This window comes from Populus alba, chromosome 3, assembly GCF_005239225.2.
Source record: "Populus alba chromosome 3, ASM523922v2, whole genome shotgun sequence".
Classification (NCBI taxonomy): domain Eukaryota; kingdom Viridiplantae; phylum Streptophyta; class Magnoliopsida; order Malpighiales; family Salicaceae; genus Populus; species Populus alba.
In genome coordinates, this window is record NC_133286.1 from 19,260,314 (window position 1) to 19,273,104 (window position 12,791).

The 12,791-nt window shown below is 32.2% G+C and overlaps 2 protein-coding genes and 1 non-coding gene across 5 annotated transcripts; all 3 read right to left on the bottom strand.

Moving 5' to 3' along the window:
* Positions 1–1,837: 1,837 nt before the first annotated feature.
* LOC118054530 (S-protein homolog 21-like) lies at positions 1,838–3,072 on the bottom strand. Its single transcript, XM_035066166.2, has one exon. The coding sequence runs from the start codon at positions 2,496–2,498 to the stop codon at positions 2,073–2,075; it is 426 nt and encodes a 141-aa protein (XP_034922057.1). The 5' UTR covers positions 2,499–3,072; the 3' UTR covers positions 1,838–2,072.
* LOC118054529 (uncharacterized) lies at positions 2,329–10,293 on the bottom strand. 3 transcript variants are annotated; one of them, XM_073407893.1, is made up of 8 exons: positions 10,157–10,293; positions 9,563–9,988; positions 9,372–9,458; positions 8,251–8,400; positions 6,102–7,696; positions 4,806–5,686; positions 4,673–4,717; positions 2,329–2,467 (listed from the first exon to the last, which is right to left on the bottom strand). In XM_073407893.1, exons 2-7 carry the CDS (start codon positions 9,773–9,775, stop codon positions 4,677–4,679), a joined length of 2,967 nt encoding a protein of 988 aa, XP_073263994.1. In that variant the 5' UTR covers positions 9,776–9,988; positions 10,157–10,293; the 3' UTR covers positions 2,329–2,467; positions 4,673–4,676. The 3 variants fall into 3 exon arrangements, with proteins under 3 accessions (XP_073263994.1, XP_073263993.1, XP_073263992.1); XM_073407892.1 differs by having other exon boundaries at positions 4,800–5,686; XM_073407891.1 differs by lacking the exon at positions 2,329–2,467 and having other exon boundaries at positions 3,718–4,717; positions 4,800–5,686.
* A 1,737-nt stretch (positions 10,294–12,030) lies between these two features.
* On the bottom strand, positions 12,031–12,226 carry LOC118054755 (U2 spliceosomal RNA). The gene has a single exon (XR_004688546.1). It is a non-coding gene; the product is annotated as a U2 spliceosomal RNA (small nuclear RNA).
* Positions 12,227–12,791: the final 565 nt, after the last annotated feature.

Below are 12,791 nucleotides of genomic sequence, written 5' to 3' on the forward strand. Positions count from 1 at the left end.
TACTAATCAAATATAAACTTAATAAAAAAAAATATTTTTCATTAATTAAACTTAAGCCACCGTACAGTGCACAAAACTATTTTGAGTTTGAAATTTTTATTATCCAAAGATTCTATGAGAACAAGTTATCATTCACCTTTAGTTGATTTGACAAATCATGTTGATATTATATGTTAAAGTACTCATATTGAATTATAAAATTAATATGAGTGGACCTCACATTTAATTTGATTTTAAAAGTGTTTATTACATGTTTTATAATATAAAATAATTTTTAAACTCATATAGAATTATTATTTTTCAACCCATTTTTTAATTATCTAGTTCATGAATAAATAGTATGAACAATTTTCTTCCTTAACTTGAATAATTTTGATTTAAATAAGGTTTAGGTTTAGTTATATTGTTGAGAGAATTTGATAGATATTTCATAGAATTTGTGGATCTTGTTTAAGTATGCATATCATTAAAGTTATGTTGAAATCATGATATCAGTTTTTCGTTTGCACTAAGAAACAAGAAATAAAGTTTTAAGGATAAAAAATTAATTATTAACAATAAATTTTCATCTAATTTAAATTTCAAGTGCTTCAATAAACAAGTTTTCTTAACAAACTAATTTGGATATTATTTTTATAATTTGTTCAGGTATATGTTTTTTTAAAAAGCTTCAGTTTGATTTTTTTACTATATAATTATTATGCAAATTTATGTTTATGTTAAACATGTTTAGTTCATGTTTGGAATGCATTCTATAATCTTGATTCTAGTAATTCAACCAATATAGTTAATAATCTTTAAATTGTTTCGTTTTAAGCTCAATTTTTTTTTACCATTAACATAATTAAATATTTCCTAGTTATTATTTTTCATTCAATTCTCTAAAAATTAAAATAACAAGAACTTATCCGAATTGAAATTAGATTCTTTTATTTATATCATTATTCTCAACACAGTGTGCTCTTTACAGGTTGTTGAATGAAAAACGGTATCCTTCTATTGCAATTCCTTTTATGTACCGTGAAAGGAGACAGAGAGAAGAAAAAAAAAAAACTCCATTACCGGTATCCTTTATATTTATTTATAAGTATAGCGGTTATTAATAAAATCAAATATCAATTTAGTCCAGTTACCGTCTTTTGCAGTAGAAGTGCTTTTGTCTTGTCTTTGGACGGAGGAGCTTGGATTTGAGAAATGGGTTAAAATTATGTTTTTTAAAATTTTTATTTATTTTTATAAAAATTATTTTTTAATATTTTTAAATTATTTTAATGTGCTGATTTTAAAAAATAAAAAAAATATATATTATTTTGATACATTTCTAAGCGAAAAGCATTTTGAACCGCAATCTCCATCACAATCTCAACAAGTTAAATTTAAAAAATGGTACAACATTCTAATATGTACGAGAGTATTATCTTTATATGTGTTTTTTTTTAAAAAAATAAATTGATATTTTTTAATGTTTTATGATAATTCTAATGTAATAATATTAGAAATAAAAAAATTATTTAAACAAACATTAAAAAGATGTTTGGAAATATAGTAATAGTTACTTTTTAAAATATTTTTTATTTTAAAAATATATTAAAATAATATTTTTTTAAAAAAATTATTTTTAACATTTAACAATTTATAACAATCTAAAAACATAAAAAAAAAAAAAAACTTTTTAAAAGTACATTTCAAACACGTTCCAAACAAAATCTAAGTGTTGCATACAGAAGATAAACTCGTGGGTGCAAGACTGCAAGTGATCGAAGAAAAACTTGTTACTCAGGCAAACACTAATTTAATTATTGAAAAACAAAGTTGAGAACTTCTATTAATTAATTAATTAATTAATAATACTCTCCTGCAGCAAACATGACTACAAGCTGGGACGATCTCTTGGATATCCGAACTTGTAACAAAATACAGGGGGGGGGGGACTGCTGCAATATTGCTAGCATATATATTGCCAAATGCTGATAACTACTGCATCATTAGATTTGAAAATCCTCGAAAGTACATGATTAATGATTTTAGCAACAGCAAAGAAGCCATGGTGCCCAGAAAACGAAAACATATAATCATAACCATGAGAAGTCTTTCTTCCAGTTCACTTCATCATTGCTGAAATAGAACCCATCCTCTCTCACCGACCAGGAGCACTTCCTGAAAAGGCTGCAACGCTGAAGATCCCTCGGAACCTTAAAGGCATCAAATCTCCTCCTCATTGCATCCCACTTCATGGTGCACAGGAAATGAGTAGTGCCCCAGAAGTTGGTCTTCAGGCTCCAACTGAAATCATCACCTTCCTGGAGGGCACGTCCGCCGAGATCGTCATTGTTTGATGAGCACCATATGACCAGCGGCAGCGATGAGTTGTTCTTGAACCCGTTGATGACACGAACATCGTAATCTAGTCCATAGAAATATTCCGGTTGATATACTGACATGAAAATGATGCCTATGGCCAGGCTAACTACAAGAAAAATGTTAGTGAGAGCCTTCATTTTTGTGACTTGTGAGATGAAAATCTGGAAGACTGAATATAGGCTGGCAGATAGATTTGTTAGATCGATTATAAGGGTAGGACTTGACTCCAATCCTCCTCCCTCCTGATTCAAGAGATTACTATTTAAAGTTGAAAACCTTTGGTATAGTTTTAAAGCATATATGAGCTGTATTTGGAAAGCCTGATTAATTGTCGATGAAATCTCTTCGTATCAGAATAGAGATTTGTTTACCTTTTCTAATACATATTTTTTTGGTATCTATAGACTTTTCTATAATTTAAAAAAGTATGCATTTCCAATCCATGATAATGATTGGTTTTAAGGTTAAATGACATTTATTTATTTGTTGGGACATGTCTATATGTTCCTTGGCCTAGTACTTTTTATTCCTTTACATATAAAATATGCATATGGATAATCTAGGCTGCACCGCCCTAAGCACAGCAAATACAGAGTCAAGGTTCCGAGCTGAGCTTTAATTTTGTATCGGTTTAAATAATTTCAAAAGCTCGGTCGTTTAGCTCTTCTCTATTCTTAACATGAAATGTAATTTGCCTTGTGGACTTCCTAATTTACTTCTAAAATTTGTGCTGTGTTATAGATAGGATTTCAAATTAATCTTTTTTTTTTAAAGTGTTGTTATTGTGGATGCATTTTGTGGACATCATGATTTTTTTTAATTAAGAAACAAAAAGATATTATTTATGCTCAATAAAATAAATTAAAAATATATATAAACCAATAAAAAAATTCTTAACATTAATTACATACTAAAGTTGAAAGATATTCTTTTTTAGTAGAAGCAAAGAGTAAATAATTTCAAATATTTTACCTTGATTGTCTTTTTATTTTATACATTTTTATTTATTCTTAAAAGTTAATTTTGGTTGCTAAAAATAAATAATTTTTAGAAAAATATATCACGCAAATATAATTTATTTATATAAAGTACAAGTAGGAAAAATCTAAAGATAAATTACAACAATAGCTTTGATGCATCGTGCAATTATAAATAAATATTATTTTAAAAAAACTAAACTAAATAAGGGATATTAATTAAAACTTAAATAAAAAATAATGAAAAGAAAAAAGAAAAATAAAAAAAATAAAGGAAAGGGTGTTAATTAAGTTTTTAAAAAATAATCATTATACTGAATTGAAAAGTATAATTGGAAATAGAATCAGTATAGAAAATATTTTTTTTGTTTGAATAAAATATGACTTGTAATGGAAATAACAAGTCAAAAATTAATAACATATTTGTGATTTGTGTTTGCGCGAGAGAGGAAGCTTTTTCGGGTTCTTTTTTCCCTTAAAAGTTAAAACAGATTTGCCTCCTTTCATCCAAATAAATAAACCGGCTTGGCCACTGCCCCTAGATTAACCCATGGCTTCGCAAAAGCTGATGCGCTATAAATATCCATTAGATTGACACACAGAAACCCAGTGCTGAAACAAGGAAAAGCTAAGCCAAGCCCACTGACCTAGGAAAGCATGCCTAGTGTTGTAGGATGAGCTAGGCCACTAGCTAAGGACAAAATTGATTCTCTTTGATTTTACAAGAATATGAAAAACAATGGGCTAACGGCCCATTTTATTACTATATATATATATATATAGAATGATAAAGATAAAGATAAACTGTTCTTTTAATCCTTTAGTAACCAAATGTAATTTACTTCCACTCGCTAAAGGATTGAGCATTATAACCATAAGATCTTTGTTGAACAGGTTTAGTGAGCCAGATTAAACACTGCATTTACTGACAGCCTATATTCCAAGCATATGGGAAAGCATAAGCTGCCAACATATTTATTGCATGTAAAAAAAACTCCAGTAATTAATCAAGGAATAACTAAATAATAAGTGAAACCTAAAAAATCCAGTTCTAGGGAAAAAAAAAAAACTACATAGAGAAGTCTTCATTTCTTGTCCATCAGGTTTCCTCAAGTAAACATGATTGCAATGACAAATCTATAATTAAGAATTAATACTCGTTTCTGTTAAATTTATAGCACTTGGAGTTTCTAATTACTGTGATTATGGGTCCGCTACATGGGTTAATTCTTTCAAACGCTATACTGGAGAGGGAGAAGTGATGCCATTTTCACAGCACGTTAAATTTAAAATTTGTACTAAAACAAATCAGAAGAGGAGGCAAATAAACATACCTGCTCAGTACTTAATTCTTTTATTTACATTCATTCCTGCAGTACCTGTACAATTAGAAGTCAGTAATTTGGTCCTTCGTCCTCTGTAGACAATTTTCCACTAGAGAGCTAGAAAATGGAACTTAACCGTTACCAGCCAAGCCTGTCAAGTGAGCAACGACATCTTCAAGGCGAGAAAGGTGGCTCGAAAACTTGTCATGAAGTTCGGCGGATTCACAGTGATTTTCCTGCCACTGAGAAATACTATCACCAATAACCTTCAGACCATTCTTGAGTAATTCCAATCCCTTGCTGATTCCATCAGGGAGTCTCCTTCTCTTGTTTGATACGTTGTCAACATCAATCTCCATACTTTGACATTCCATAGCATCTATACCTGAAATCTTCTGAACCATTTCTTTCAGCATCATACCTTCCTTCACAAGCAACTCAAACTGCTCAATGCTAGGTGTAGTGGTAAGAAGAGATGCTTCCTTATCCAGAAATGCCTTCAACTCAGACATAAACCTCTCCTCGCTTGCTTCATTCCCTGACATCAGATCATAAGAAAGCGATGCATTTTGTGGCACAAATCTCCATAGCTGATTGCAAGTAGTACGAGCAGCAAAATATCCAAATGCTGCAATTGCAAGATGGACAAGTGCCCAATGCTGCTCCCTGAATAGCATGTGATACAACTCCCACACAGCAGAGCTTTTTGCACAATTATCACTCTCTCTCATCTCCATGTCTCCAAGCCCTCCCATAAAAAGAGCAAGATATGGTTTGCATTGATACAATTGGGTATTTGATGCTGCTGGCCCTGAGACAAACAGGTTTTGAAGCTCCAATAGGACTCCCTCCATCTCATCAGATTTGTATAGATGCTTCATATTTGAAACAATTCCCAACATTTCACTTAAAAGCTTATGACAGTGTTCCTTCATTATTTTCTCGACAGGGTTTCTGAAGTTACGAATTATAGCAACTAAAAACTTCAGGGTCTTCACATCAACATCAGATATGCTAACCTGCCTAGAAAACATAAAGTTTCATCATTATTTTAACTAATTAAAAAAAGGGGGATAAGGATTAATCTGTTTAGGGTTTCTCTCACACATTTATGATTTTAAACTAGAGGATCATTCAGAAAAGTTTGGTGATACCATTGGCAAGACTATGTTAAGAATAAGATAAAATGGTTTGAAAATAAAAGAAGGAATCAATCATCACATAAGAGTGAGAGAAGCGCTGCAACAGCAAAAAGGGGATGGTGAAGCTCTGATTTTGATCCTATTTATGAAAAACTACTTGAGAGCTATAAATGTTTGAGGCAATGTATAAGCTTCATAGTTTGGTCAGGATTGCAAAATGTAAATGAAAGAGTTCCTTTCCATTTTATCAGAACAGCTTATATGTTGTATGTAAATAAAAGAAAATGGTTACTCACTGTGCCTGCAAGGAAGCAGATAGAGCATGAACTGGAATCCCAAATGCACCAGAACTACAAGTAGTCAACACTTTGTCATCAAAACTCCCTATGAAGCCAAAGTAGTCAGTAATGATCTTCTGTTTTGCAGTACTTCTGATGTTATCTGATAGTGAATTTAGAGGGAACCCTTCCAAGAGCAAGGCTGCATACAGAACTGATGACAATTGAGATCTTCCATCACCAACAACAGAGCTGTAAACATGGTCTGCCATAGGTGTACTTTTAGCAAGCAAGCAGATTATCCTTGCCACTTTCCTCAGAGGAGAACCTGGAATAAGAACTGATTCTGGAGATTCCAGTAGCTTCATTAATGAGCAAAGTTTATCAATGATGCCATTCACCACGTCCATTTCAGCATAACGCACTAAGAAGCACCAAAGTTCCATTACAATCTCCCAGCAAAGAAAATGTGGATGGAAAAGATTTTCAAGCAGGAAAGCCTCAAATTCTGCCCAGGCAAAACTTGAAGACACCACAATCATGAAGGTTTTTAGTGCATGCAAAAGAGCTGAAAACATAGGTTGCCAAATCAATTCCAGTGTTTTCCCTGAACCATATGGCACAGGAATCTGCAAATCAAGAACAAAGGAGTATACATCTTCAACAACTAACATATCCAGAAACCATCGGAGTTTTCCAGTGATCTTGATCTTTATGTCATCTTCAAGATCCATAGAATATCTTAGTAAATTATGAAACAATGCAATCCTGCCAAGCAACAATAATCTTGCTTCAGACATAGCTTCACAGCTCACAGAAAAGATTTCAACCATTGAAGTCATGTGATAAGAACTACTTGAATCTCCATGCATAGAATTTGAGCAGAAATCATCACTGAACAACCAGTCCAGAAGTTCAAACTTGAGCTCTTGTTTCACTTCAGCTGAATTGAGTAAAGAATTCAGCAAATCTATTGAAGTCTTCTCCAAAAGTTCTGACAACACTTCACTAGCTGTGTTCAAATGTTTTTCATAGCTCAGTAAAATTCTAAAGGATGCGATCATTATGACACAGAGGGTCACCTCCTTGTACACCAAATATGCTTGGCATGGATAGAGGGAAGAAATTTTCATTGCATTGGTAAGGTAAAACTTAGATGGAAGAAATGTCCTTCTGGCTTCAGTTAAAGAAATGGTTTCCTTCAATAAAGAAGACCAAGCCCTGGCTGCACACCTGAGAGGTTCATTCACCAGTGAAATTAGGGTTAGAATAATATCCTGCACGCTTAAGATCTCTCTTAACACCCTCTTGCCTTGCTGAAGCAAGGTAATCACACCTTTCCATGACACATTGAGAATGGTTACTAGACTTCCACCATCATTTGCTGCAAGGATCCCCAGTTCACACAATTTCTCTGTTGTGCATTTTGTTATGTTCGTAACATGATTCATTATATTGGCTCTCTCTGAATCTGTATTGTTTTCATCCTTCTCAGGTCTTGCATCACAAAGATCCCAATTCACAGCATCAAAATATCCTTTGCATAGTTTCACTACAGTATCAATCACAGTCTGTGCAGCCTTTAATGCTTCTGAGCCAAATGAGTTGATCTTCTGCTTGAGAATGGTAACAGGACATTCTTAGAAAGAGATACTAACTAAATCCTCTAAGCAATGAATTAATATCATAAACAGGATAACGAAATTTCAACTAAAATGCAATTCAAATGGACCACCTGATGATAGCCGTGGTATGATCGTTATGGTTGTAAAGATGTAATTAAATGCCTCGAAGGTTCAGAGTACAATTATGTTTCATGGTTGTAGACAGCTATGGATGTCACAAAGGCCATGCTGATGGAATTTACTCAGAAGCAAAAATTAGAGTGGGAAGGAGATGAAAAGGACTCTCTGATATGGATCACGGTTTTAGGATTTCCCTAAAGATCTTCACTAAAAGACAGAATCATTGAAGATGTTAAATATTATGATTTCCTGTAAGCCTGAAAACAGATAATCTACCATTGACTTTCACTGCGAGTACAATTGTTGCATGTAAAAATTGTTAATGAGGTTATGGGCAACAGGTATTTCAAGCAAGCATCCTGATGAAGGTCACAAGCTATTCGATGATGTAAAAGCACAAAAGAAAATAAAAGACCTGGTACCTTAATCTCTGATACTACGTCTTTTATCAAATTTAGCTGTTCCAAAATGAATCTCTCAACAACAGCTGCTGATGCATTGTCAACAAAAACAGGGTGTCTTTTCAAAGCAACCATACTGGCAGCAGAGAGACTAAATAAATCCAAAAGAAGCTGCAAAAGATAACTTTAGGAAGTCAAAAAACAAAAGCAAAAGCTACCACATGTTATTCAGAAAATATATGATAATAATCACGGGGGTCTTAATAAAAAATTCACATTTCAGCTCAAAAGGTCCATAATTTACAAAAGCATAAACTCCATTTCTGTTCATGGCAAGATAGATGCCCAATATTATTTTCAAGAAGAGAGGATGTTCATCATTGGAGAACTTGTAAATATATTGCACAAAAGGAAAGTTAACTAATACAACACAAATTAAGCACCTAAAATCTATATGAATTACTCAAGAAGTAGTTATGACCAGTTTCTTATTAGACACATCAGATCAGCATAAGTAATTTTCTCACATACTAAATATGCACTTCTATGGCTGTCCGCTCTGCAGCAACTCCAACATAAGTTCATGACCTTTTTCATTTTGGTAACCAGTAGTTCAAAAGATGTTGGTTGATGCAAGTTAAATAATTTGCCCAAAGCTTTTATCAAGGAGACAGGCATTATAGCGAACAACTCACTTTCCTCTTTACAAATTCCCATTGGGGATATGCACAACTTAATATGCAAGATTGTCATTCCATGTATAGCTAATGATATAGCATAGTTAAGCCTTGAGAAAACTAAAATTGTTTCACAAATTTACATAGACCTGCAACTGATTGAGTGCATTCAAATATTATTGTATTCTGCAAAAGTTGTCCTTACTAAGTAATAACACACTACTGGTTTCTAAAAGTTCAGAAAACATACAATTAAAGACTGCCAGTGTTATTTTAGTTTCTATAACTATAAACAAAGACCATCAAGGTCATGTCAGCTATCCAGCTCGTTCCAGGAAGCCTCTTTGCTAAGAAAAACACAGATCAAGAGTGGGAAACCACATGCTAGTCATCGAGAAAAACCTAAGAATACTATCCTAAACAGAACAATCTACACCCAATGGCGCTGCAGAGATTAGTACATACCTGAAAGAATAAATTTGAATGTTCTTCTTGAGATTCTTCAGTTGACATAGCAGTCATCTTCAGATGTTTTCCACACCACCCACTTGCCTAATGCACACACGGTCTCAATAAGGTCAAGAACAGACATACCACTCAACAGAATGTCTAACAAGAATACCAACAAAATGAATTAAGCTAAAGTGAAACTCTACCTTCGTCCCAAAAGCAAGAAACTGTACTAAACATCCAGACACATCTGAATCTACATATTTCGCAGCCACGCTCAAAATAGTCTTGTTTAACATGCATTGAGATATATCCAAGCAAGTAAAGTCTTCCCAAAATGTCCAGCTTCTTGTTAAGGCAAAATAATAATAAAAAATACATCTAACAACGAAGATATTCAGCACATCTATCGTAAGCATCCAAAATCATAGGAATCCAAACTAATCTCCAAACCCTAATTTTTTATTTTACATCAGTGACATACATTTTCCGAATAAATAAAAAGTAAACAAAATATAAATAAGTAAAATGGGGGATACTGTGAAGAATTCAAGAAGAGAAGTCAAATCGAATATCTCCAGGAAATCAAGATCCCGAAGCTTGTTAACTAGTTCAATCCGGCTCTCAACAACCTGTATTATTAGCATTCGAAACCTCTCAGATTATCAAAATACACAAAATCATAAATGAGACGAATCATTTCGTTGCTGTTTTTGAGAGATCTAATTTCGATTTTGGTAACCAAACAACAAAAAACAATAAGAAGGCAAGAAATGAAGAAAGTGAAGGAGCTAGCTTACATCTGAAGATTTGATGGCTTGCAGAAGATTCTGCAACTCTTTGCTGGAGCTTTTTCTCTCCATTTTTCGCTTTCTTTGTTTCCCTGTTTGAGTTTGGTTTTTTTGGGTGGGAATGATGCTATTTTGTTTTTGCTTCCCCGCCTTCGATAAAAATCGAAGTGGAAAAGGGCTTGTCGAAGTTGAATTTACAATTGGGTCCTTTTTTCAGTTTTTTTGGCGCTATTTATCTTATTGTTAACACCCCCCCCCCCCCTATACAAGCTATTAGTATTTTCTAACATTTTTTTATATTATAAAAATAAGTTGGAAAATAACTTATTTTTTTCAAGTTTATTAAAATAATAAAAAAAATCTTAAAAAAAATTAAACGAGAATGAAATTAAAAAATATATATTTCATAAATTATCTCAAATAAAATAAATAATAATTAAAACAATAAAAATCAAATCTAACAAATAAAATAATTTAAAGATGATGAAATTAAAATAATGATAATTATAATTTCATAAATTATTTTAAATAAAATAAGTAAATATAAAAAAAAATGATCAAATTTGATAGATAAAAATTTTCAATTAAAAAATGATAAGAGAAAAGCAAATAACAATCATAAAAATAAGAAACAAGGTTAATATAAAAATAAAATTAAATCAAATTTTAAGGGATAAAATTTTTTTAAAAAAAGATTCAAGATAAAATATATAGTAATCAAAAGCTTGAGGATCAAATTTGATATAATCAGCAAATAATATAATATTTCTAAATATCTTACAATTTCTTTTCTATTTAAATTCAGGAAGTTAAATTTTTCTTTAACTGAAAAGTTTTTTTTGTTAATTAATTTTTATAATGACAAACCAACATATAAAATTTTTAAAGTAATTTTCAGAAAATTACTTTTCATAAAATAAACAAGATCTTATTTTATTGTTTTCATCTTACTAATATGATTCCTTGTTTTAGGCTATGGGATAGAGTATATTTTTTCTCAACACAAAACAAATTGTGGTGTTTTATTGTTGTTAATCACCAAGAAATTTTTCAACTACAAATTAAAAAGTTATATATATTTAATAAAATAAATTGAAAATTATATATGTTAATAAGTAATAATAAATATGTTGAGTCCAACCAAAGACTAGGTAAAAAGTTGAGGTAAATATGTTATTTCTTAGAAAAAAAAAAAGAGAGGTTGAATTTTTGTTTTGATTTTAATCTAGACTCTTAAAATTTTATTTGGTTTAAATCAATAAATTTAAATTTTATTTTTTAAAATTAAGTATCAACTCAACATAAAATATATATATATATTTTATATATATATATATATATATATATATATATATATATATATTCAAAACAAAACACAAAATCTCATGCCAAGTTAATACTAGAGGGTTAAAATGACAAAAATAAAATAAAATAAAATGACAAAAAAAAAAAGAAGAGAGAACAAAATACATCGTAGAAAACTACCGCAACCCACAATAGATTTTGTCTCTCTCTTAAATTACATTTTCATTATTTTTTTATGTTTCTCTTATCAGAACCGACCTCGCAAGTAGAGACAATGTCCAATCAACATGAAGCCCTCACTTGGGTCACAAGCTCGGGTTACAAAACCCGGAGATTGAATTCAGTGCGCAGAGTTCTCATGAAGTAAAATGTGGTTTATTTGTCTTCCGACCAGGAACATGTTGGGTCTCTGTTAGGAGTTCGATTTTCTCGTTGTCGAAGAGAATTACAAGGACAGGAAACAAGGCGTAATATATCTGACGTAGCTGTCCAACCTCTATCTATTGGCTTTAAGATCGACCGGCGTGGTCTGACCGCTGACCTGTCAAGAACAAGTGACAACATTTAAACTGGACTTGGTGGGGCGCGCCAGGCTCCTGCAGTAGTGCAACGCTAGAGCGACGCCTGAGAGCCCCGGTAGCAAGCTACCGTGATGGACCCTCCCCCTAAAAAAATTAATTTAATATCGTGTGGACCTATGGCCCACGTATCAGATATTAAACTGATAAGAACAGATACTACACTTGATCTTAGCCAAAAGGCCGAGAAAGGTATGATTTGTTCAGGGTTCAGCTTTCGTTTATATACACGACTCGTCTCGCTTACATAGTCTCTTTAGCCGATGTGGGACTATCGAAACGCATTAAATGGCTTGTAACTTGTAAGGAAAACCAAGAACCGGTAGTTTTTCTCACTTGCAAATTGCACAAATAAAAAGAGAATTTCACTCTTTTGGATGCCTTCCAGATAAAAGAAGCAGAATCACTGGTTTTTGGCTAGAAGGTGGCGATATTGCTGTCAAGATCAAGACCATGTTGGTCATGTATGGGCTAAAGCTGTTAAACGACTGTCTTGTTTAAGCTAATAAAGCTGCTATAGGAAAACGTTTGAATTGCGATTGTCATGCTCATATAATCAAGAGAAGGTACCTCCTAGTTAACTTTCCTTTGATTTCTCAGTAATTAAACAGCTAATTGGTGTTATGGTAACGCATGCCGTTAAATTGGATAGTTTGTCATAGAATACTTGATTGCTGAGAAAGTGATGTGATGGGATGGGAGTGTTAAGTTGAATTTATCATTTCAGTAGAATGAGAAAACTGCAAGCATAAATCTTCAAA

What these genes read in the sequence shown, in the direction of transcription:
- LOC118054530 (XM_035066166.2), bottom strand. Translation starts at nt 2,498, where the DNA reads ATGAAGGCTCTCACTAACATTTTTCTTGTAGTTAGCCTGGCCATAGGC.
- LOC118054529 (XM_073407892.1), bottom strand. Translation starts at nt 9,775, where the DNA reads ATGCTTACGATAGATGTGCTGAATATCTTCGTTGTTAGATGTATTTTT. An exon ending in ACGTAGTATCAGAGATTAAG is followed by an intron (nt 7,697 to 8,250) that starts GTACCAGGTCTT and finishes ATTCTCAAGCAG; the next exon opens with AAGATCAACTCATTTGGCTC. An exon ending in GACAGGCTTGGCTGGTAACG is followed by an intron (nt 4,718 to 4,799) that starts GTTAAGTTCCAT and finishes CTAATTGTACAG; the next exon opens with GTACTGCAGGAATGAATGTA.